The sequence below is a fragment of the Pseudoliparis swirei genome, chromosome 12 (genome assembly GCF_029220125.1).
Source record: "Pseudoliparis swirei isolate HS2019 ecotype Mariana Trench chromosome 12, NWPU_hadal_v1, whole genome shotgun sequence".
Lineage (NCBI taxonomy): Eukaryota > Metazoa > Chordata > Actinopteri > Perciformes > Liparidae > Pseudoliparis > Pseudoliparis swirei.
Window position 1 is genome coordinate 19,717,299 of NC_079399.1, and position 25,710 is coordinate 19,743,008.

Consider the following 25,710-nt stretch of genomic DNA (forward strand, 5'->3'; position numbering starts at 1 on the left):
TGTGACACTTGAGAGCCGTGCATTAACATACCATAGTCTCTGCTCGTTGTGTCTGTTTGAAAATCTTCTTCTGTTGCTAACTCCGGGACTCTTTGGGGTAAATAGGATGTGTATGCAGCGAATAGGTTTCTCGATGCGCTCCTTAGCGCCATCTAACGTCGGGGAGTTTGAAAAGAAACCAACGCGCCTCGGCCCCAAATCAGAATTTCTTTTGCCGTGAGAAATTGGTTGTGTGGCGTGAGTGCGTGTGAAAACATGCAAAAGCGTGTGTCACACGGCGAAACCGTGAGAGTTGGTAGCTCTGCCTTATAACACTGCTGCTGATTGTTTTTTGGCATTTTATATAGTTTGGAGCATCAGCACAATTTTGTAAAATATATTTAGAAATAAGGATATTAAGAAATGTATTTTTTCTTATGAAGCACTCATGTTTTGGTGAAACACAAATTAAGCAATGCAATGATTATATTTCTACACTTTCTCAAAGAAGTGTGGAAAAAACACCCCTTTCTGACATTTGCAGTGGCCATTTGACCTGTCCCCACCCCACCCATTGTAGTCACGGGAGCTTAACTTTCCTACGGACATCAGTTGGAACATGTGGCATCAGCAACTGTCAGCAAAAAAAACGACTGAAGTCAGATGAAACTAAAGTTAACCGTTTTAGTTGCGATGTATTAGTGTAAGCATGGAGGCTAACCTGTTTATTGTAAAGAATATATACTTTTGCTTGGCTTACCCCTAATATTATGTGCATAAAGATTATGTGTAAAGATGGAAAAGACTGGATGAGGGTTAAAATCTTCGGCAGGGCACTCTGGCACCTGACTGATCTAAAGAAGATAACAGTGATACACTTAAGGAAGTCTTATGCACCCCCTCCCCCGCATCACGCATATTCTAGAAGTGGTCACAAACAAAGAGCTCATTATATTCATAGTTCAGAAAGAGCAACTATAGACCTTAACTCACCGGGCAGATAGATAAGGGAAGGTCCATATGGGGCCATTAGTCTCCGGAGTCACGCACGAGCCCCCCTCACTGACCCCTCACACACTCTCACATGTGAAGAGGCCTTTGTTTAACGACCTTCACGAGAGCATCAGCCCTCATTCCTGCACTGATAAGGCTCCCCGAGAGGAGTGAAAGACGGCTTCAAAGAGAGGAACCAATTAACTCAACTCTCTTCCTGTCTCACACTCCTTCACAAACATGCATTCATTGGCGGGCCACAGGAAACTATGAAGGAGCGACAACGGCGGAAGCAGAGGAACACGAACCAATGAGAAGACACCGCCCTCTTTTCTCCTGACCAATCAGAACTGTTCCTGTTGATTATTTCAATGGCCGCGCGCTCTGCTCCGGCATCCTTTCTCCAGCTCTGAGGCCATTGGTATCAGGTCTGGATTTGGGTCCATGTGCATGATTGTCTGTTTGTATCCTGATTTTGAATTAAACGTTTTATAGATTTAAAGTAAAAGTCTACCACTGTTTCTTTCAGTAAGTGCCGTCCAGGTGGTGTGTTCCCGTCCAACTCCAACATTATAGCATGCCAAAAGTTCACTAAATTATATATTATCATGGGATGGTTATACTTAAGTAAGCTAGCTTGTCACAGACAGAGCAAAGCCTTTTCTTTTCACACTAAATGTTTCTGAATGTACAACAGTCAATTTATGAGCGGTGAAAAACACCTATTAGAAATTCTTAAGGCTGCTTTGTGTTGGTTAAAGCTATTTTAAACACAAGGACGCATCACTTCGCTCAAAGTGTTGCCTGCTGTCAGCTCTGCACATGCTCACATGTAAGAAGCAGGTTAGAACTCAGTTTAATATTTGAGAGAAAATTCAGGTTTAACATTTTTTTGAGTTTTTTAAGTTTAAAGTCATTTTTTTAGTAAAGTATCAGGATTTTAGCCATTACACCCATGTCTCTAGACCCTTCAGAAATGGTGGATCCCACCAGGCTGCTTCCAGTCAGTCGTCCCCACTGTGCGATTAAAAACGAGTGTGTATGTTGCAGACTACAATATTACGACTTTCACTCTCATCTCCCCAAAACGCCTCGTGGGACGTTACCTCATTTCACAAGAAACAACGGAAGGAAGCATGGGGAAAAAATTGGGAAATATATTGCACATCCTTTTAACATTTCATTATTTCAAAAGTTTCCAATCACAAGGAGATGTCAGCTGAGAAGACTTTTGAAGTGCAATGTACGGGCAGCATCATGACGGGCGAAAAAAGGAATATGTGATCAGGGGGAGGAACGGCAGAAATATACAATTTGAAATTCATAGTGGTGGATTACAGATTGCTGCAGCCTGTACAGTCTTTTATGTTCTTCAAAAACACATAATTGAAACCCTCCCTATGTCCTTGATATGACCTCATCCTTTAACACCCATATCACTATACAGCAGTGGTCGCCAACCCGTCGATCGCGATCGACCGGTCGATCTCGGAGACGTTCCCTGTCGATCTCCAAAATAAAATGAAAATAAATTAAGAAACACATTGTTCCTTGTTTTCGAACATTTTCTGAGGTGTCTTCTGAAATGTTTTCTTTCTGACTGGAAGATTGAGGTCAGAAAACATCTCCGCCTGATTCATGAACGCCTGAAAACGGGTTCGCTTACACAGCCGTGTTGTCAGCTGTGCGCCCCGAAAGAGGGGAACGTACCACTATAGGTGAGGCGCAGGGGAAATGCAGAAAGACCTTTATTGATAACTTCACATATTACACAAGCTCAAAGTACACCGACATAAAACTAAGTCATCAATAAATAAATGTTGAAATGCCTGTACCTTCGTGTACATGTTTACGTTACGGCATTAACAGGTTACGCCTGCGCGACAGCCGAGATTCTTGGCGACTTGCCAGGTCTTACCTCCGTGAGTTGGGCTTTTCTGCTGTTGTCCTTCAAAACAAAAGCTCAACATTGAGCTTTTTTTCTTGTCTGATAGAGCAATCTGGTTTACTTGAAAGTGATTGCAATTGCATTTATTCTATTATTTGAAAAGGGACAGATGCAGGAGTCACAAATGGTGATTCTCATATTTATTATTATGAAAATTATTTAAATCTGAGGATGTCTTTAGAGCTGATGTGAACGTAATCACCAACGGTCTGAGTTCAGAACCAATCCCAGATGAGAAAACTTTCATGAATACCAATTTTGCCCCGAAAAACTCGTCAGTGGAGTTGAGAAAATCACCAAATCAAAGACCAGGGGCTGGATTACTGACAGACAGCTGACAGACTGCCTCAGACTGGCTGTCTGTGATTATGAACTAACTACAAGCTCACAGACAGAGTTCAGTCACTCCCATAACACTGACTGGAGTCACATGGCTTGATGGCATTATGATGAGAGCTGAACTTACATGAGTTGCACTGACTGATCATGTTGTCAGTGTTGTGCTGTAATGTAAATAAATACAACATTTATATTGGTAGTTCATCCAGCTGCTCATTGCAAATGTGTTTTTTCTTGTTCATATTGTGTGCGGTTAACAAATATCTTACTTGTTATATTACACTTAAATTCTGTGTTCCTGGTCACATCAATTTGAACGCTGGACCAAAATGACAATTAGGCCAAATAAAAAGTTGTAAGTCCAGTCTGGACCGTCGTTTTCTCTCAACGCCTCAATAGGTAGATCTTGCCGGTCATGAAGGCGGAGGTCAGGGATCTTGGGCTCAAAAAGGTTGGTGACCACTGCTATACAGCAATGGTCGCCAACGGATGTTGACCTCCAAGATCTAATTTTAATAAATTCAGAAACACATCGGGCCTCATTCTGGAACATTTTCTGAAGTGTCTTCTGAAATGTTTTCTTACGGACTTCGGAAGACCAAAGTCATAAAAGATCTCTGCCTGATTCATGAACGCCTACAAATGGGTTCTTACACTGCCGAAGTGTTCTCAGCTGTGCTACCTCGAATGAGGATTCTTAAATAGAACTTGTGCACCTGGATTTGCATACAGAATCGCCCCACCAGCTCCTTATAAGGGCATGCAACTGGGAGACGCGCACAATCGACAGACTCCAAAGGCAACACAAAAGCAACTTCAGACTCGGTCAAAGTGGAAAGCGAGCACCGATCGAGTTAACGGAGACCTAACTTCATCGCGCGTAGGTGCAGATACTGTTTCACAATGTAGATGTGTCCAATCTATTCCACTGGGGCATTATTTGTATGATATCATGACTAAATGTGAAACAAAATTGTTAACGATACAAATATTCTCGTATTTATTATAATTATTTAAATATGAAAATGTCTGTAGCGTTGATGTGAACGTAATCACCATCTAAACCGTGTGATGGGGCTACAGAAGCTGTCACCGCTTGTGTCCTCGGTGAGATGAACATCAGTCACTTGCGCTAATCAAAACTATAATTCACATTCATGAAAGTTTTTTTAAATATTTATGTTGCTACTATTTCCCCTTCATCTCCATCCTCAATCTGATTTTAGACTCAGATAATATGATCGCTGCTCCCGGCTCCAGCTTCATCCCTTCGTAACAAAGCAAGCATGTGCACGTATTCCTGCAGCACGCATGTGCGCAACATTCACGCTGGGCAACATGCCACAAGTACTGTGGGGAATGAGGACACAGACTTCTTCATCGCAGCACATCTGGATTTACTTCTTCTGCACTTGAGTGATCTGTGTGACAATACGACTGACGTCGCTGTCTCATTTTTTTATAGCGTATAAGAATCGAAGCATGTAAATGCACAAACACGTATGTGCGTCTCCACCATGAATGCCAGTGTGTTTTGTTGATTTAACAGACACGCATCTCATTACACCAGCAACTGGCACGCTTTAAAGTTGATTCAGAGGTCCTCATGAAACGGGTTGTGCGAGCAGCTTGCTGGTGTTTTAGCTGGCAAACTAGTGGCTAACCATGCCAGGAACAGGCTAGTGCTGCTTATTCACAGTGACAGTTTTAGTCTGTCGTGTGGTGACAAAGTTTGGACCCAAGAGCAGCAGGAAGAGTTCTCAAAAACAAGGTTTATTCAATTGGATCGAGCAGGAACATGGACAAAAAATGGACAGGAACAAAAACGATCAGACCAAGAACAAGCAGGAAGACACAGACTAAATACACTGGGGAACGAGACACAGGTGGAGACACAGGTGGAGACAATCAGGGCGTGGCTGGAAACAATCAGGATTGAAACAGACAATCACAGGGTAGGAAGAGCAGGGAAACAGAGGAAACGAGACAGGGACTTCAAAATAAAACAGGAAACACTCCAGATCATAACAGCCTGCCACTAAAATTAGACTTCAATAAATCACCTCTGGCCAAATCCTCCTCAAATTGAACATCAACCAACCGTGCAGCGCTGTCACTTTATACTTTACTGCATACTCTTTTTTACATTTCCTTAATTATTAAAATTATTAAATGTAATGTCCTGCTATTTTATTTAATATTTGTAAAAAATAAAAAAATCACTGTGGGGATGAATAAAGTAAAATCTTATATAATATTAAAGGGAGGAAATCTGTTCTGTCAGCTTCAGGCATGAGAATCCCTCACCTTTCGGCGAAATTCGCCGTTTTGAAACCAAAATAGGTGACTTACGTGAATCGTGTTGATTAAGAAGTTTTTGTTTTCGGGTAGGGGGGGGGGGTGTCAATTGGCTGGCCGGCGTTTATGAGATTGGAGTGGGACACGGAGAAAATGTGGAGTGGTGCTCTTCGCAATAAAACATCTTTGATGGGACGTGTCGCGTCTTGGCCAATCAGCGTCAAGATGTCTTCAGCGTTTGGTGGTTTAGGTTAGCTTGAATGTTAGTCCGCTACATCTGCTGCTGTCACGCTGCACGGTGTAGCGATACTAACAAAGTACCCGTACGTTAAAAACGATGTGATTTAGCATATTTTTAGTATTGATACTTAATTAAAAGAGCGCAGGATCAGAGCGCACGCGCTGCTCCATGTCAAGCTGTCTGCGCACACTGCGCAGCGCTCACAGCTAGTCGCGTTAAGTGGCGGAATTTTCGGCTTTAAAAATAAAAATAAAAAAAGATGTCAGAAGTGAAATGTTTAAGTTCAGTCTGTAAAGTTCTGTAACTCTACAGCTGCTCATCCTGATGAACTCTGTATCCTCTTGCCAGATACAGAACGGCCTCATAGTGTATAATCAATGCTATGATGGCTCCATGTCGTTTCATTCATATCTGGCTGTATTAATACTAATATTACTGCCATTTAAGTGTTGAAAAAGTTGGTAAAAAGTGAACCATACAGATATTTTATTTATTACTATTATAGATAAATATACCAGTATCGTCTTTATGGTATACTGTTTTTATGGTATTGTATCAGTATCATGATATTTATGGCAGGTATGGTATAGAAGATCGTGACAACCAGGTAGAGGCAGAACAGACTCGAGGAACAGACTCAAGGCTCAGCAGAGCACAAGACTTGAAGACTTGTTCACGCCAACAACAAAAAAGGAAGTTGGTTCATGAATGACCATATTATACACTATTACTATTATTATAAGGCCCGATCACTGACTTGGTGTCAGAATGGAGGACCTATCCTCCTCACCTTTTTCACCCCTGACCCGTTTTCATGCCTGCAGCTTGTTCAAGTTAGAAATATTGAAGTGGGCTGCGGGATCCAGTTGAATCAAATTCACCAGGGTGTATATCCGGCGGCTACAGGTCACAGACCTCATGGTCAGTGGTAGCAGGAATCACAGCGGGCCGGTGGATCACTGGGTCCTCAACTCACGCAATCGCTTGGTTTACGAGTTACCTTTTGAATAGGTCTCAGTGCATCAGATGAGGGTCTATCCTCTGATATTGCAACCGTCTGTAAAGGTGTGCCACAAGGCTCTGTATTAGGTCCACTTTTATTTCCTGTTTTATATAAATAATCAAGACCAAAATGTGGTGGAAGCTAAAAAGTCACTTTTATGCTGATGACAGTGATATATTACTTTGTGACAACTCTTCTGCAGGTCATGGATCTCTTGCAAAAAGCGTTTAATGTTGTTCAAAATACACCATTTCAACTGACTTGTTCTAAATACACTCTTGAAGGAAGTGAAATAGAAGTTGTTGTCTCTTATAAATATTTGGGTATTTTGATTGATGACTCCATCACTTTTAAGCCACATTGCAGTAGCAATGAAAAAGAAGAGGTTAAAACTGGTTTATAATTTTGAGGGGGAAAAAAGCTGTGCTTTTCAACTAATGTAAAAGATTTCAATCAGAAGGAGACCAGTTAGATGAAGAAAGGATCATGTTTATTATTAACAGATGATATGAAGTGTCAGGCCACATTTACACATAGCCGGGTATTTACAGAAACGAATATTTCTGCCCCTCCGTTTTCAAAAATAATGTCGTACACACAAGGTCGTTTTCAAAAAAGTTTCTGTTTATATGAACCCGCATAAATACGCCCCCGGGCGCCATCATAACTATGCCAAACCTGTAGTCGGCAGTGTAACGAGAAGGATAAAGACATGCAAAACCAATCAGAATTCTCAAAACCAACAACAACTACGAAAAACACGACCAACTTCCTTTTCCTTTAGAGAGTAAATATGGCGCGAGGTTCATTTGTATGGACAGACAGCGAAGTGGAGCTGCTGCTTCGAGTCGCCTTAGATTATAAGGCAAATAAAGCACTCAATAATGTGGATTGGGAATCATGCCAAACTAAATATAGGGATATGTTGCCATTGTTCTTAGAACAGTACCCGTCCGAGACCTCCGAGGAGTATCCTCATGTCAAGGAGGAAATAACTCGGGCGCACCTAAGCAAACTAACTGTAAACATAGGACGCTCACATGACGTGAAGCATTTTTAGTTGCATACTGTGACGTTTGACAACCTAAAACTCCGTTTGACTTAGTTCACACGTAAACACAAAAACAGAGTTTTCAGAAATCTCCACTTTGGCCGGAGTTTTTAGAAATGATCGTTTTCCGTGATAAAACCTCAGTTTTTGTGTAAATGAAAGGCCAAAACGCATGAAAATATAGGCGTTTTCCCATCGTGTAAACGGGGTCTTAGAGGGCTGGGGCAAATCCTTAAACAACTTCACCAGGGGTGACCTGCCCCCACTGGCCAAACGCTAATGTACATTTCATTTTTCTCCACAACTTCTCCTGATTGCTGCTGTGGCAATTTTGAGATGAAGTGATGAAGCGCAACATGTTATCCTGTTTCTTTGCTGTGAGAAATGTTTGAGAGGGAGTGAAATGAAACGGGCGGGGTGTTGGAGGGAAAACAAACTCAGTTTGTTAAAGTATAGCTCTTATTGCACGAGCATATATTGATGTGTCGAATCCATTAATGCAGCTCATTACAGTTTAAAAGCACAGCATTCTATTATCCATTAATTTGTTAATATTCAATGCACGTCCAATTTGTCTACCAGACGGCCTCGGAGAACAGAGGATGCATGCATAATCCAGCGTATTAACCTGTGAATCGATTGTTGTTAGGAATTAATATTCAGTAAGACAAAATACATGTTTAATTTAAATAGCCCTCTGGATATACAGAACCACCAAAAGCCTAAATCCCTGCATTAACCTGAAAAGGCCTTTTAAATAGGGATAAACTGAAGGGAAAAGTATGAGCTGCTGGCCCCTTTAAGGCAGCGATAGCAACCACACCAGACTGTGTAGCACAAGTATGCTTTGTTTGTGGAAACCAAATTACATTTATTTCAAACAAATAATACAACAAACCACAATGTATTCACCAAACATAACCAAGTCGTTGTCTTTGCATTTTATGTTTTGAAATGTAACCAGGTGTTTAAATCTGTTTCTCTCGAAGCACAGGTGAGAATACCGTTTAGTTTCATGGGAACATAATATTTAGACAAGTATTAAGAATATTTATTGTAGAACTGGTTCTAGAAATACAGTTATGATGATTTATGGTTTGGACAGTGTGCCTACCCCAAGCGAAGGAGTTCAAGTATCTTGGTGTCTTGACGAGTGAGGGTATGATGGAGCGGGAGATCGTCAGGCGGATCCAGTGCAGCGCTTGTTTTACTGCTGCAGCCGCACCATCTTGGTGAAGAGGGAGCTGAGCCGAAAGGCAAAGTTCTCAATTTACTGGTCGGTCTACCTTCAAAATCTCACCTATGGTCACGAACTCTGGGTGTTGACCGAAAGAACATACAAGCAGACGAAATGAGTTTCCTCCGTAGGTTGGCCGGGCTCAGCCTTAGAGATAGGGTAAGGAGCTCGGACAGCAGGAGGGAGCTTAGAGTAGAGCCGCTACTCCTTTGCGTCGAAAAGAGTCAGCTGAGGTGGTTCAGGCATCTAATTCGGATGCCTCCTGGACGCCTCCAATTAGAGGTTTTCCAGGCAAGTCCAACTGGGAGGAGACCCCGGGGAAGACCCAGGACACGCTGGAGGGATTATATCTCCCAGCCGGCCTAAGAACACCTCGGGATCCCCCAGAATGAGCTGGAAAGTGTTGCGGGTGAAAGGAAAGTCTGGGTAGGTCTGCTTCCCCCGCGACCCAACCCCGAATTAAGCGGATACAAATCAATGGATTGATGGTTTGGTAGGCCGTTGGTAATGGCTGGCTTTGGGACCGGTAATCATTTGTAAATGCCATGTTTATCTTATGATGTGGCTTGTCACTTTTATTTTATTTATATTTGGATTCAAGCATGTCAGTTTAAAAGATCATTCATATTGATGGTTTGGCCCTGAGTCCTAAAATAGGAGTTTGCTTTTGAGCCAGGAAGTGAGGAGAGGAAGCCATACATAACTAGTATGTTGCCAACCACTTGATGAAACATTAAAGAAGAAAGAACGGAGAGGAATATATAGACACTCAGGATGAACAATAATACAAAGAAAATGTTTACAGAAGGGAGCGCAAACCTACCGCATGAAGTGGATTGCCCTGATCGATCGGCACCTTGAAGTCAGTCTGGAGCTCATCGAAGGCTGTTATCTGAGAGGGAGAAAGGGGAAGATGTGAGCACTGTGGAAACAGTGATACAGAACAAAATGTCGCCATCTGAAAGCACATCTTCTTCCCCATCTTCATCAAAAGCCTCCTGTGTGCCTCAAGAGCAGCAATGCAACATTCCAAATGCATTACAGGCCGTTCTCCCTTCGTTGAATTACACTAAACATAACCCAGCCAGATACATAATACCATGTGCACCGTTCTGCTGACACTAATACTCAAGCCACATTATTGTATATTTGTACTGTGTGCAGGCTTAATGGTTTGCTAAAAACTACGGTGGCCCTATTATTTGTTGGGAAATATTTTTTTTTAATGTAAGGAAATAATAAAAGACAAACGAACATTCCAGCCACTCTGTGAGTAACCATCTTGGTTTACCATTAACACGTCTGATAGTTAACGGTTTTTAATGCAGGGACAAGCCAATCCTTTTTATATTTTTTAGATAATACTGTTTGACCCATCACTGAGTCTTTGCATTGTGGTTGGAGTAGAGTCAGGAAGCAGAGAGAAACGGCAATACTGGCATTTAGTCTTTTTTTGATCTGCGATCTATGATCCATGTTCTATGCGTGATGTGGATTGTGATGCAGCGGCTTGGAGCCCGAGACACATTTTCCTGCTTGACAATAAAGTATATCTTATCAAAAGACCGCAGCCTTATCCTTCGATGTTATGCCAACTGATTTATTGAACATTCCAGCTCTTGTTGTTTAACCGTTTCGTCCAATCTGTTGCGCTGTGCCTTCAGGATCAAGTTTAGCCTTTCAAACAAGTTTGGTCTTTGTCAACAAAAAAAATCAGGAACACACAACATAAAGAATTATTTAGACATTTTGGAGCAATACTGAGTGGGGTAAAGTCTCGTCGCTCACTGGTAACAGTTACACATGCTGCAACATCAGGCCAAACCTCCCCCATCCCCCCATTTCACACAATCACACCCTCCATTTCAGAATCATCTCTTCGCCCTCATCAGCATTAGCACGATGGACTCTAATTAAAAATGCTGGACCAAAACCTGCCCAGAGGCACAACATTTCCATGCAAGAGACTTGGAGGATCAGGACCTCTTGAATTCATTTGATCCTGCCGCCCACCCACTGCTGTATTGTGGGACAGCTACAAGAAATGACAATGCCGGAGTAATGACGAACAGCACATAGAATACACAACAGTTCCATTGGCAGTGCAATGGAGGAAATTGCACTACAAAGACAGCTGTCATCGCTTGACTAGTTAGGTCTCAAGAGGGATGTGAGTGTGTGTGACATTGCAGGAGGAGATACAAGTGTTGTCAGTCAGTGTAGTCGCATATGCACTCCACTGTGTCTCTAGTGTGTGTGCACCATGGGGAACTGTACAATGTGAGAGCAGCACGAGTGTGTGCAGAGTAAGAAAATATGGATTATTGTTTGAGTGTGTGATTCATGCATATGAGGTAGAAACAGGGGAGACAGCGGCATAGGCGTTAGTGCATGTGAATGTGTGTGCTAGCCCCACTATGGGGAATTAACATCAGAGAGAGATGGTAGAGGTTCACACCAATCTGGGGTTATTTCCATGAGCTCTCCCCCACACTGACAGGAAGCTCTTCACATGTTATTTCCCAATGAAGCCTAACAGTGATCCTGAATCATTGCCTCGCTCTGTTACAGAATGTTAGCCTCCCTTGGGTTGCTCCTCACATACATGCACTCACACACACAAATATCAATCAGGAACACGCTCCACAGACACACGCCAAGAGAAGTGCGGCACAAACACTCCATCTCTCATGCTCTTGTCTTTTGAGCCATCAGTTCCTTCACTTAGTGTGATAGCACTCCAAAGTAATTGCCGACTAGGCATTGGACCATAGGGAAATATGTCAACCATTGTTCTGGCCCAAAAATTGCCATTCCCATTAATCATCAAATTGGTAATTTTTCATTTTTTTTCATTGAACACCCTATTTTGTGAAGAACTGAAAATCAATCAATCTTAAATAAGGTAATTACAAAGCACAAGATCCCTGTATAAATAATGTAAAACATAGCTATATTACATGAGCCTGTTCTTTCTTGTATGATAATTATTGTATCGTTTGCGCTATGTTTCACATGTCTACCTTGATAGACCGGCTGTTTCAAGTCACGCATGTGGCAATATTCACAATTAACTTTAAAGTCACCACGATAAGCCATTGTCTGTTTGTTTTAAAACACTATCTGTGGTAATATCCTACATTGTCCTACTGATTAAAATAAAGTGTTATGACCAGTGGCGGTGCGTCCATAGAGGGCACTAGGGCGCCGCCCCTCTTAAATTGTTGAGATGAAAAAAAAAGAAGAACAAAATATTCTATATCCTGTCAAAAAACATTATATACCAAATCATTTAAATAGCAAATATACCGTGTTGACGCGCTAAATGTGTGTGGGAGACCGTCAGCCTGTCAACAACCACTTAAGTTGCACTGGCTCCCAGTAAAATCAAGAATCACTTTTAAAATTCTTCTCTTAACGTACAAAGCCTTGATTGGTGATGCACCATCATATCTTAAGGAGCTTGTAGTACCATATTGCCCCACTAGAGAGCTACGCTCACTAAATGCGGGACTACTTATAGTTCCTAGAGTCTTAAAAAGTAGAATGGGAGCCAGAGCCTTTAGTTATCAAGCTCCTCTTTTATGGAACCAGCTTCCAATTTCAGTCCGGGAGGCAGACACAGTCACCTCGTTTAAGAGTAGACTGAAGACTTTCCTCTTTGACAGAGCTTATAGTTAGGGCTGAATCAGGTTTGCCCTGGTCCAGCCCCTTGATATGCTGCTATAGGCTTATAGCTGCCGGGGGATGTTTTAGGATGCACTGAGTACCTATCTCCTCTTTTTTCTCTCCTTAAGGATGAATTTTCATCTCTCAATCACACGTTACTAACTCTGCTTTCTCCCCGGTGTCCTTTTGACTTCACGTCTCATGGGGTCATCGGACCCTATGAGACAGCATAGATCCTATCTGCCTGATGGATCATCGAGGTCTGGGTCGTGGAATTCCTGCTCCTGACTACGCCACTGTCCTGTTGAGACTCCGCCCACTGTTGAGACTCCGCCCACTCATCCTCCCCACCGCCATCTGCCTGATGGATCGTGGAGGTCTCCATCGTGGAATATGCCTACTATGAACTATTCATACACTCTGTCATATTCATTGAATGTATTTTAACTCTAAATCTGTCCTTCTGTACACATTACATCTATTGCATCTGTCCATCCTGGAGAGGGATCCTCCTCTGTTGCTCTCCTGAAGGTTTCTTCCCTTTTTTTCCCCCCTGAAGGGTTATTTGGGAGTTTTTCCTGGTCCGATGTGAGGTTTTGGGGCAGGGATGTCTATGTGTACAGATTGTAAAGCACTCCGAGACAAATTTGTAATTTGTGAAATTGGGCTATACAAATAAACTGAATTGAATTGAATTAAGTTAAATGTGACATAAATAATATATCGCCACTCATCACTGAGAGAAGCCCCGCCCCATTTTCGGGGCGCCGGCCCAACGTGTGTGTGCGGCAGCGAGCAAACATTTCACGGTCGTTTCGGCAAGGACGGCTTCTCATTGGCGGATGAAATGTGAATCTTGGGGCACAAAAATGTGCGCCCTGGCCAATGACATCGTTTCTTATTTCACGTGACTCGACTATTCGGCAAATCAGAGACCGGTATCGTTCCCTCAGCCCAGAGAGCTGCACGGAGCTACGCGAGCAGGTTGCTAACCGGAGCTGGTTAGCTGGAGGCTCAGTGAGTAATGCGCTGTTTAGTTTCCCCTGTCTGTTGTTCCAAAGTCCTGGGACTGAAACTCTCTGGACTACAACGGGGTAGGGATGAGAATTGATACGATTTTAACGATTCCGATGCCTTATCGATTCCTGCTTATCGATTCGATTCCTTATCGATTCTTTTATCGATTCTTATTGGGCAAGGGGTGAAAAAAAGAGCACAAACGGGTTTATTTACATTAATTTTCTTTTATATAATTTTCTATAATGCTGCACACACCATATACAGTATGTATACATACACATTTTTTTAAATAACCAAAAACATTTATACATATTCCTCTTGAACTTAAAATAAAACTTACATAACTTAAATAAAATGTATTCTGTTTAATTTAAACATGTTCCTAGAAATTACAGTGCTCCTTCCTTTTTTTTAAAAGGGTATATGAACTGAGCTGCCAAAAATGAAACTAGCAGTGGCAAATACCAAGTGTGCAACCATCAATTGTATGGATCATCAACCATTCTTGTGCAGAAAAACAAGCATATCTGTTTTCTCCGGGAGGATACGCGATCTCTCAGGACTTAGTGTCTCCAGCCGTGGAGAACTCTCTCAGATGGGGTGGAGGATGCCTGAACACAAAGATATGAGGAGGTGTACAAGACGTGCTAGCTGTAGCCTGTGACCCAGACAGACTACCAGCCTCTGAACCGGTCTGACTCTGAACGTCATCAGCTAAATTGGATGGCAATGGAGATTATTTATATAGTGAAAGCTGGTTTACACAATGATACAAATGGCACTAACAAAATCGCTGAATTTGCTGAGCTGACATAAAGCCACATTAAGAGGGGAGGCAAACACGACCTCTGCCTCAATGTAGGGGGCTGAAAATGGAAGATTATATAGCTAAGCTAGTGTAGCTATATGCTAAATTTAATAATGGATTAAAAATCGATATGCTCAGTTTAATAATGGGTTAACACAATAATGCGAACGTTTGCTGATAACACACGACCTCCGATAATTAACACCGTTACGATCAAACATTTCTCAAAACTGGACTTTCAATCCAAACGTGAAGTGATCAATAATGGGAGACCAATGCCGGAGCTAAAATGTATGCTTCAAACGAAGGGACAGAAGATAACTTGATCGACTACACACAATAAAGGCAAATTGCTTCACACAGTGAGTGGTTGTGATCACTTTTGAGGAGTTTACCTTGGACAGAAAGAGATGAAGCGCCGACGTTAGCTGAGCTGCTGCATGCATTGAACACATGACATTCCTGTAATTTAATTCCATGCTGTGTTCAAATGCGTATTCATTTTTGTTGTATTTCCTCTAGGGCTGTCAATCGATTAAAAAAAATTAACTAATTAATCGCACATTTTGAAATTCATTAATCGTGATTATTCGCAATTAAAAGTTAAAAGTTCATTCTTTTTAAAGACCAAACTTCACACAGAGCTGTGTTTTCAAAGAGGCTCCAACCTATAAAGTGCCAGCGAGGTATTTAATATTGTGGATGATAAATTGTTTCTTCAGTGAAACATCAGATTAGTAAAAAAATAAAAAGTATATTGAGACCCCATTGGTCCTGTCATCCTTAACACTGAACAGCAGAACCAGTGGCCTTGGTAACTGACTGACATTCAAATATGTCACGTTCACCCTCTGGAGGCTGGGCTCATTTTATACATTTTACAAAAAAATGTAAATTCACCTTTTAAAGGCGTTTGCATATGACACATACCCACGTGTTATACATCAAACATTCCAGAACAATCTCAGCTCTATTCAATGAGGCTCAGTTGTCCTGGTGCCGTGTTCTCTGTCCTCTGACTGACAGGCTGCTATAGAGCTTCACCTGTGAGGTGGGAGGTCCTTTGTGATTTACTGAGTGTTCATTGGTTGTTTTTTTCCCAAAATGTTGACAGACAATCGGATTGACCAATCATGGTGAAGGTTTCGTGTGACGAGTTATTTCCGCCCCGCGTCACCCGACACGTCGTCCCTCCGTTCCTCTGTGTATCAGAGGAGCAGATGGGAGGAAGGAGGAGCAGGAGGAAACCCGACTGATTCATCCACGAGTTTAAACTGATTTCTGCTCCTTATTTTCGCGGAGAAATAAAATGTTTTTAAACGGAAACAGTGTTAAACCGTACTGCCGCGGTTTTACACTCGGTTTGAGTGTAAACACTTCAAGGCACACCGGAAGTAAACAAAGTTGCGTTAATTGCGTTAAAATATTTTAGTGCGTTAACGCGGCCAAATTAATCGCATAGATTAACGCGTTAACGCTGACAGCCCTAATTTCCTCCCTTCGACGAAATAGACTTTTTACACACGTTACAAGTGGCGTAGTTGTCATTTTGTTGTCTGAAAGAGCCACACTTTAGAACGCTTCTGCCTAGTTGCCATGTTTGCTGAAGTCTGAAGAAACTAAAAAAGTTTGCGCATGCGCAACGCCACAGAGGACCGTTAGCAGAACCGTTAAAGAATTTGGCTGACGATCCCAAACAATTGGTTCACTGGGAACCGGTTCTAAAACAGAACCGGTTCTCGATTCCCATCCCTACAACGGGGTGAGGGATCTAAAGAGCTTGAGACAAGTGTAAAGCACGAATCTTGCCGCAGTTATCTAGCTAACAGCATGAAGCTAACCCTGTTTGCAGAGCAGAGCAGCAGAAGGAGACCGAACTGGCATCGAAAACACAACGAAGAAGTTCTGAAAAACAGACACATTCCCTCAAGAATAATGGAAACAGGCTGGTTACAGACATGATTGACTTTAACCAGAGTTATTGAGAAGTTTGCCAACTTTAAAGAGAGGAGGGCTACTTTTCTTTACACGTAGTGGGGTCTACTCTGTCAAACACCCAATGTACAATGTGCTGCATCTCATTCTGACTATTCTGCTCTGAACCTCTTTCATGTGAGGGTGAAACTCTTTTATTTTGCAAACCTCTGAAACCCAACCCAATGTATCTTAAAGCATTCTGCTTTGAACCTCTCATGCCCAAAGTTACAGTGTGTTTATAGTTGTTATTGGACAGTGTTGAGCACGGTCTTTTCTTGAAATAAAGCTTTGTTTTTTACAATAATCTACTCAAAACCTCTTTTCTTCTCATTGTTGAGTGCTATTTAAAGCGTGTCGCCCATCTGCCCCCCCCCCACCCCCACCCCCAAAATGTCACCAGCCGGCACTGGTTATGACCCAATTAACAATGAGTGTTAGGACAATAAGTCTGAATCACCTCAACTGGCCAACTGAAGAGTGGTTCCAACCAGCCACCCTACAAAACCCCTGGAATCCATTATCTCATTCTTTCATTCACAACCCAAAGCCAATGGACAGAGATAAGCAATGGGTTGATTGACTCTGATTGGGAGCTTTACCTCGAGGCCCCAGCTCGAAGATCCACAACCTTATCAGAGGGGATGGGTCAGACCAAGAGTAATGGAGTGGGAAATTTTGAGGGAAATCAATTTGCTATGATTACGGTAACTAGGTCCTTCTCCTGAAACCAGAGCAGAGAATTGGCTCAATTGATAATTGTTTTTATTACCAATTGATGGCTAAAATTACCAAATTATAATCATATTATAGGGAAGATCTTTCCAAAAACAGAAATCCTTCCGTTTATCTTAGGCAGTTATTCAGTCATGATCATCAGAAGCAACACTTGCCCTGAAGTTGCAGACAGTAGGGCCGCAACTTCAGTCTGTCACATGCCCAGAGGGTGATTCCTGCTGCAGATCTGCTGGCAATGGCCGTGAGTCCTGCTTTTGCAATTCCATTTCTATTTGGATGTGGCAGTTCATTTTAACAGATCGCTTTGAAATCAATGTTGGCCGGAAGCAGCAGCAAACCCACTGGCATCCTCTGCTCCTCGCTTGGCATACCAAAGTCAGCCTAAGCGGTATGTTTCCATGTAGACTGTAGCTGCTGCAGTACTCACACCTCGCTCTCTGTATGTGTGTGTGTAAGAAAAGAAAAAATTGATGTATCCTAATTTGTTGGGTTCCAGTGTGTTGATGTGAATGTGTGCTTAATGTTATTTTCTTTTAGTCAGTTGCAAATATAATCAACCAAAAACATGCTTTTTTTCTGCTTGCAACCTTGAAGACTTTCACATGGAAATAACAAGATTGAAAGCCACGTCAACAATCAAAAGTAAACTACACTGATGTGAAAGACTACAAAGGGCACTTTAATTATTTCAAATCTTGGTTCAATTATTCATTGGTATTTTAAACCTACTCACCATGGGTTAATTTTTTAAATAATCATTCCTCAACCTCTTATACACAATTTAGAACCCGATAATGTCATGATCTGGAGTTTGTGTCTCGTTTTGTGTCTTGTTTTGAAGTCCTTGTGTCGTCTGTCTCCCTGTGATTGTCTGCCCTGGCCCTGATTGTTTCCTTCTGTGTGATTGCTGGTCCTGCCCTCATTGTGTTCACCTGTGTCTCGTTCCCCGTTGTCCAATCACCTCCGCCTGCCTGTGTATGTAAACCCTGTTCGTCTCGGTCCCAGGGTGGCTTCAAGATTCAAGATTCAAGATTCAAGATGTTTTATTTGTCACATACACACACAGGGTGTGCAGTGAAATGAAAGTGGCAATGCTCAGCAGGAATGTGCAAGGGCAACAAGTACACACTATTTACAAATAAAAAACAACACAATATTTACAGTAAGTGTGTGTGTGTGTGTGTGTGTGTGTGTGTGCCTAAGAGGGGCAGTTGTGTGGGTCTATGTGGGGGTCCTGGTGAGGTCGGAGTTCACAATCCTGATGGCCTGAGGAAAGAAACTCCGTCTCAGTCTCTCTGTTCTTGCAGCGTGACTACGGAGGCGCCTGCCTGACCGCAGCAGCTGAAACAGTCTGTTGTTGGGGTGGTGAGGATCCTTCATGATCCTGCCGGCTCTGGTTCTGCACCTCCTGGTGTACAAGTCCTGCAGGGTGGTGAGTGTAGTTCCAATAGTGCGCTCAGCCGAACGCACTACTCTCTGCAGAGCCTTCCTGTCCTGAGCGGAGCAGTTGCCAAACCAGGCTGTGATGCTTCCTGTCAGGACGCTCTCTACAGCTCCAGAGTAGAAGGACTGAAGGATCCTCTGGGAAACTTTAAATTTCCTCAGCTGCCTGAGGTGGTAGAGGCGCTGCCTTGCCTTTCTCACCAGAGTGTCTGTGTTCGTTGACCATGTCAGATCCTCGGTGATGTGGACTCCCAGGTATTTATACCCGCTCACCCTCTCCACAGTAGTCACGTTAATCCCCAGTGGTGAGTACGTCCTCTGTTGTTGTACCTTCCTAAAGTCCACAATCAGCTCCTTAGTTTTGGTGACATTCATGATGAGGCTGTTGTCCTGGCACCAGAGTGACAGATCAGCAACTTCCTCCAGGTAGGCCCTCTCGTCGTCGGAGATCAGGCCCACCACCACTGTGTCATCCGCAAACTTGATGATGGTATTGGAGTTGAACCTGGCCACACAGTCATGTGTGTACAGGGAGTACAGTAGGGGGTTGAGGACGCAACCCTGGGGGGATCCTGTGTTCAGGGTGAGGGATTTGGAGGTGTGTCTGCCCACCCTGACCACCTGTGGCCTGGCGGTCAGGAAGTCCAGGATCCAAGCACACAGGGGGGTGTTCAGTCCCAGCTCAATCAGCTTGCCGGCCAGTCTGGTGGGGACTATGGTGTTGAAAGCTGAACTATAATCAATGAACAGTAGTCTCACATAGCCCCCCCTCTGGCTGTCCAGATGAGAGAGTGTGGTGTGCAGTACCTGGGAGACAGCATCATCTGTGGATCTGTTTGGGCGATAAGCAAACTGCAGCGGGTCCATGGAGGAAGGAGGAAGGCGCAGATGTAGTCCTTTATAAGCCTCTCAAAGCATTTCATGACCACCGAGGTGAGGGCCACCGGTCGGTAGTCATTCATACATGCTGGAGAAGCATTCTTGGGCACAGGGACAATAGTGGATCTCTTGAAGCAGGCGGGACCTCGGCCTCAGCCAGCGAGAGGTTGAATATTGTGGTGAACACTGGAGCTAGCTGGTTAGCACAGGTCTTCAGTACTCGCCCAGATATGCCATCTGGACCTGCAGCTTTCCTGGTGTTCACCCTCAACAGAGCCCTCCTCACACTGTGCTCGGTCACAGAGAGTGTGTGTTCATCCCCAGCGGTAGAACTCACCTCGGCTACGCTAACGGTGTTGTTGTTAGCCGGCGAGCTAGCGCTGTTGTTGCTAGCCTCAAACCGTGCATAAAATGAGTTCAGGTCGTCCGCTAGGGATGCGTCGGCACTCACCATTGCGCGGGGTCTGCTCTGGTAGTTTGTGATAGTCCGTAGCCCCTGCCATAGGCGCCTGGTGTCGCGCTGCTCCATCTGTGATTCCACTCTGTCTCGGTACCTTCTTTTGGCGTCCTTCACCGCCCTCCTCAGTCCATAGACCGCTGCCTTGTACTCGTCCATGTTGCCGGATACAAGACCGGAGTTATAGGCAGCAGTACGGGCGTTCACAGCTTCACGGATGGATCTATCAACCCACGGCTTTTGATTAGGAAAGACCCTAACTTTTACCGTGGGGACGATGGTGTCCGTTAGCGTTGCTATGAGGCTCATTGCTACTTCCGCAAACTCGCTGACGTCACTGGAACTGGATTGGATCATGTCCCAGTCGACGACACGCAGAGCGTCCTGTAGCTCAGCCTCTGATTGGTCAGACCACCGCATTACGTTCCTCGTCACTACCGCTTCCCGCGCGATCCTTTGTTTATACTCCGGAAGCAGAAAAATGGCGGCATGGTCTGATTTCCCTAACGGAGGGAGAGAGACAGCCTTGTAGCCTCTCTTGAATGGCGTATAGCAGTGGTCCAACGTTCTTTCCCCTCTGGTAGCACACGTAATGTGCTGGTGAAAGTTCGGCATGACTTTTTTTAGGTTTGCCTTGTTAAAGTCCCCAGCCACCACCACAGCCGTGACGTGATACTTGTTCTGATGCCGACATAACACATCATGTAGGTCCGATAGTGCTACGAGGTGTCCGCTTGTGGTGGAATGTAGACGGCTGTGGTGATGACCGAGCTGAACTCCCGGGGAAGGTAGAATGGACGGCATGAGATCGTCAGATGTTCCAGGTTCGGCGAGCAGGAACGAGAAAGAGTCTTAATGTTCTTGGGGTCGCACCACATGTTGTTTGTCATGAAGCAGACCCTCCACCCTTAGATTTACCAGACTCTTCCGTTCTGTCTGCACGGGAAGCAGAGAAGGACTCGGTTGGACATATGACTCGATCCGCACCAGCGGGTCAGCCAAGTTTCCGTCAGACAAAAGATGTTACAATCCCGCATGTCCCGTTGGAATCTGATCCTTGCCCTAAAATCATCCATCTTATTTTCCAGAGACTGGACGTTAGCAAGAAGGATGCTGGGCAAAGGTGGACGGTGGGCTTGAACTCTCAGTCTGTTCCGAATTCCGCTCCGTTTCCCTCGATGTTTTCGTCGTCTCCCCGTAGTAGCGGCTCCACTGCTGTTGTTGTGGTTCGCTCGTACGATCTCTGCCGGTCACGCTGGATCGATGGAAAAAGTGGACAAAAACCCTTGTTTTGCGCAAAAGTTTATGTCCAAAAGTGTGCTGCGGTCGTATGTTGTTAGTGCCGATGTGTTTGTGGCAAAGAAAATATTAAAAATAAACACAAAAACTAAAAGAGCGCACAATCTCCGCGGAGCTGCCGCGACGGCGACTGGACACAGCCGCGCCATCGTACTGTTTGGTCCGCGTTTTTGTCGTCCGTTCTGGTTTGTTGGATTAAAGATTGTTTTTTGCAGTAATGTCGGCATTTGGGTCTCTCTGCAACATCCGTGACTTATCATGACAGATAAAAGCCTCTGCCTAATTATTAACCAACAGGCATAATTACTAATGTTTATATAAAGTATTGATATAAAAACTAATTGCGGAAGATAATTTTTGTTTGCATTGGAAAGCTCGGGCTTCTGTCAATTAATAACCAACAGGCATAATTATCAATGTTTAGGAACCATTCCATTATCCATACCGCTTATCCTCATTAGGGTCGCAGGGCGCTGAGCCTATCCCAGCTGACATTGGGCGAAGGCAGGGTACACCCTGGACAGGCCGCCAGTCCATCCAGGGCACATATCGAGACAGACAACCATTCACGCTCACATTCACACCGATAGGCAATTTAGAGATCAATTAACCTGACTGCATGTCTTTGATCGTTTTTTTGCATTGGAAAGCTCTGGCTTCTGTCCTTCGTGTTGTCACGTCATATGCTTGTAAAGATACTTGTCTTTTTACACTTAAAAATCGGATACATTTGAATGAATACGTTTTGTGTTATTTACAAAAATGTCTTGTTATCACAATTACAAATTTCCTAATCACTTATCATGATTCTTTGACTTTCAAGCTCAGATTTGTATGTGACATATTTTAGGGATATGAAGCATTTAAATAGATGACAGCAACTATAAAAAGTACAAATGTTTAAAGCGTTAATACATACATGTTAGGAACAAAACCTAATCAAAATGGCTATAGTTTGGATACAGTAAAGACAAATCCATATGCAAGGCTTCTCGCTTTGGAAAGGATTGCTTGCTTCATATATGTTATTTCAAGAAGAGCAAAGGGAAACCTCAGTTCCATTGTTAGCCTATTTTTCCTTTTTTAGGCATGTAAAACAACTGCGCCAACTAAATGTCTCTTTCTCTGCACTTTAGTATCTGTTTTATGCATGACTTCACAAGGAGCATGAAAATATCCCTTCTCCTGTCCACTACACGGAGGTCACAATTGGCAAAATCAAAATATTGCTTCAGAGGGCTTTAAAATCTCTGTCGCATCGGATCAGAAAAAATAGGCGCATCACCAGTGCCATGGAGGCAGGAAACCGGCCCACCAGGCATGAGGCATCACAAATTAGGCCAGGCCTTTGAGGCAGGAGGCACAGAAGGAGGCCGGGCAAGGACCCAGGACCAGCTTCAGACACAGCCAGGTCCAATGGACCCTATGAGACGTGAAGTCACAAAGACTCCAGGGAGGAAGTAGGGTTAGTAATGTGCAATAGAGATGTAAATTCATCCATAAGGAGAGAGAGAGGAGCTCAATGTATCCTAAGCCTTCCCCCAGCAGCCTATAGGCCTATAGCTGCATATCTAGGGGCTAGACCAAGGCACACCTGACTCACCCCTAACTATAAGGGCTATTCAAGAGGAAAGTCTTAAGTCTCCTCTTAAGTTCTGTACGCACGATTCCGCTAAGACTTTCTGTGAGGGCACCGATGCCAAATGATAAGCACATGTGCTGCCCCAGTGATGGAAACATATTGGATAGAATATCAATGGAGCATGTGCAACACGTGTGGTACAGCAGGACAGAATTAGCTTTTGTCCTATAAATCAATTGAAGGCATTACCATGGGAACATTGATGCCAACATTAAGGCCATGTTCTGAAGGTTCATCTTTTTTCATACCCACAAGCTGGATGTCACCAAACGTGTAGCTTTCCCGGAGATCTAAAGAAAGTGGAATACAATGTTCATAATTATGTATTCATCTTATAGTCCTCTGATAGTCCTTATGTTTTCGTTATCTGAGAATCCGCCTTTTATATCTACATAGGGAGTGTGTCCTCTCCTCACCAGTATCGGTCGAGAGTTAACGAAGCACCAGGAAAGATTGTGAAAGAATGTCATATTAGTTCTAATTTAAAGGAGGTTTACTCCCTTAGACTACTTAGTGAAAAACTTATTTATCTGTTTATTCATTTCTGGATTAATTGTCCCTTTAACTAAAAATTCAAGAAGCTGTTTTCAAGGGAAATAATTGCAACCATTACATGGATATTCCTACCTTGCTGTCATGACTGGAGTAGGAAAATGCAAGATAGTTGTGTTTACATGTATTGATTGGAAGAATGAATGCTTTCACAAATGGGATCTATACACTCAAAAAAGTGGGACTGAGCTCAATTAATATTTACTAAATAAATAGTCGTAACCTTTACATAAAAAATATGTGTGTGTGCAGTTTGGCATATTATTATGTTGATTTAATACAATTTGAATTATTTATCAATTGCATTTTACTCATTTTTGTTTGAATAATATCAGCTCAAAATCACTGAGTAGAATTTAATCATATTTTATGAGTAAAGTCAACAATGTCGAAAAATTAATAAATTCTACTCAATGGGAACTCTTCAGTTTTAAACGCCGTACACTTCCGCCAAAGGAATTTGCGCCACACCTGACTTTCCGGTACACGAAGCTGGATCTATTCTTAGCAAACTAGGTTCGAAGAAAACAGCACAGACAGAGACAGACAGACAGCCCGTCCAACAGAGAGAGAGAGAGAGAGAGAGAGAGAGAGAGTTCAAAGGAGAGGGGCCAGGTGCAGTGATCAGACTGATCACAGCAATCAACACAAAAAAAGCAGATTGAACTGTTGAACCCGGTTTCGCGCCACTTCTCCGCAGTTTGGGCTGCGCGCTGCTCTCCTGCGTCAGTGACTCACTAAAAGCCACAGAAAGAACGACAGCCTCCTGACATGGCATCTCTTCTTGAGGTAAGAATGCCGACTTAATTTAATTTCAGAGAGTAAAAGTTGTATTGAACGGGCAACGTTAGTGACACTTTGAGGTTTCTACTCGGCTCTCCCGTGAGGGGTTGAGCTAGCCTCATGTGAGCTAGCGGGTAGCTACTTTTGAATTCGAGGCATGGTGTTCTGCAGTTCTGTGTCGCCTTGGACGTCAAGAGTAAGTTAACTTAGCTATCTGATGGTTAAGTGTGTTGACGTTTCTTTAACATCGTCGATGTAACGTAGGTTGTTGGTTTCTGTGTTGAACGAGCTAACATTAGCTTACTTTACACATGTTAGCTGAGGTAATGTTTAGCTAACGCTCGTGTTATAGGTTCATTACTGTGGCAGGTGGGTTCAGACACCTGAGGGGTCACGTGCTACACACTTCATCTAATAACGACTATTTTATTGAAGTGCTTTGAAACTGGTTCCAAGCAGACATGTGTAGACAAGCTCACATATACCGGAGAGGTCAGTCCGGATGTAGGTGTCTGTTCACGTGATGTGACTCTGTTCACGTGACGCTCTTAACTTGATGCTGTTGACATGGTCGGGACTCTGTTCACGTGACTGTTGTTAACATGACGCTTATAACTGCGCTGTGGCGGTACATGACACGTCTGACAGCTCCTCAGAAGCTCCGTGAGCTGTCCAGTGAGGGGATGGTTTCATGATCAAATCTTCATTTACTGTCCACATTATCAGATGAGGACGTCACCAAAGGGAGTGTCCTTTGAGTCAATGTTTACATTTATGTACAGATAATTAAGAACAATTAGTTAATTGTAAAATGCTAATTATTTTCTCCTGCCACCTTTCAGACATTGTAATCCAACTTGGATGGAACAACTTCATAATGACACCCAGCAACACGGTGAGATTATAATCCATTTAAATGCCAGAAGCAAGCAATTATTTGTTTTTAAGATGTTTTTTTCTTTATTTGTGTTAGAGCTAGTGAGACACACAAGCACCACAGGGGAGGATCTGCAGCAAAGGGACCACCGGAAATCAAACCTTGGCCGCTATGATGACGACAAAATGTGGCACTTGAGTGTGAATCTAGCCTTTTCATTTTTATTTACAACATTAGCATTGAAAAGAGCAAAAGTTGATGCTTGAGATGATTTTGTTTTTACTGAAGAGGATGTACGTCTTCCCCTTGTCCTTTATCCCCTTACTCTTTCTTTTTAGGTGTGATTACGACTACCAGCATGGACCTCAACACCTTCTTTGCTGTTCCACTAGTGTGACCCATGATCGGATCCAAGTTGTCAAGGATAAACGGGAGTAAGTTGTTTTAAGTTCAGTGTCTTAATTTAACAACAGAATAAAT

At 43.2% G+C, this 25,710-nt stretch overlaps 1 protein-coding gene across 6 annotated transcripts in view; it reads right to left on the minus strand.

Moving 5' to 3' along the window:
• The window catches only part of cnih3 (cornichon family AMPA receptor auxiliary protein 3), a 155,871-nt gene that overhangs the window by 115,740 nt on the left and 14,421 nt on the right, over positions 1 to 25,710 (minus strand). For all 6 annotated transcript variants that reach the window (XM_056427778.1, XM_056427773.1, XM_056427774.1 and 3 more), the window contains exon 2: positions 9,913 to 9,981. In XM_056427778.1, the coding sequence (XP_056283753.1) occupies positions 9,913 to 9,981 (69 nt within the window). The remainder of the gene's footprint in view (positions 1 to 9,912; positions 9,982 to 25,710) is intronic.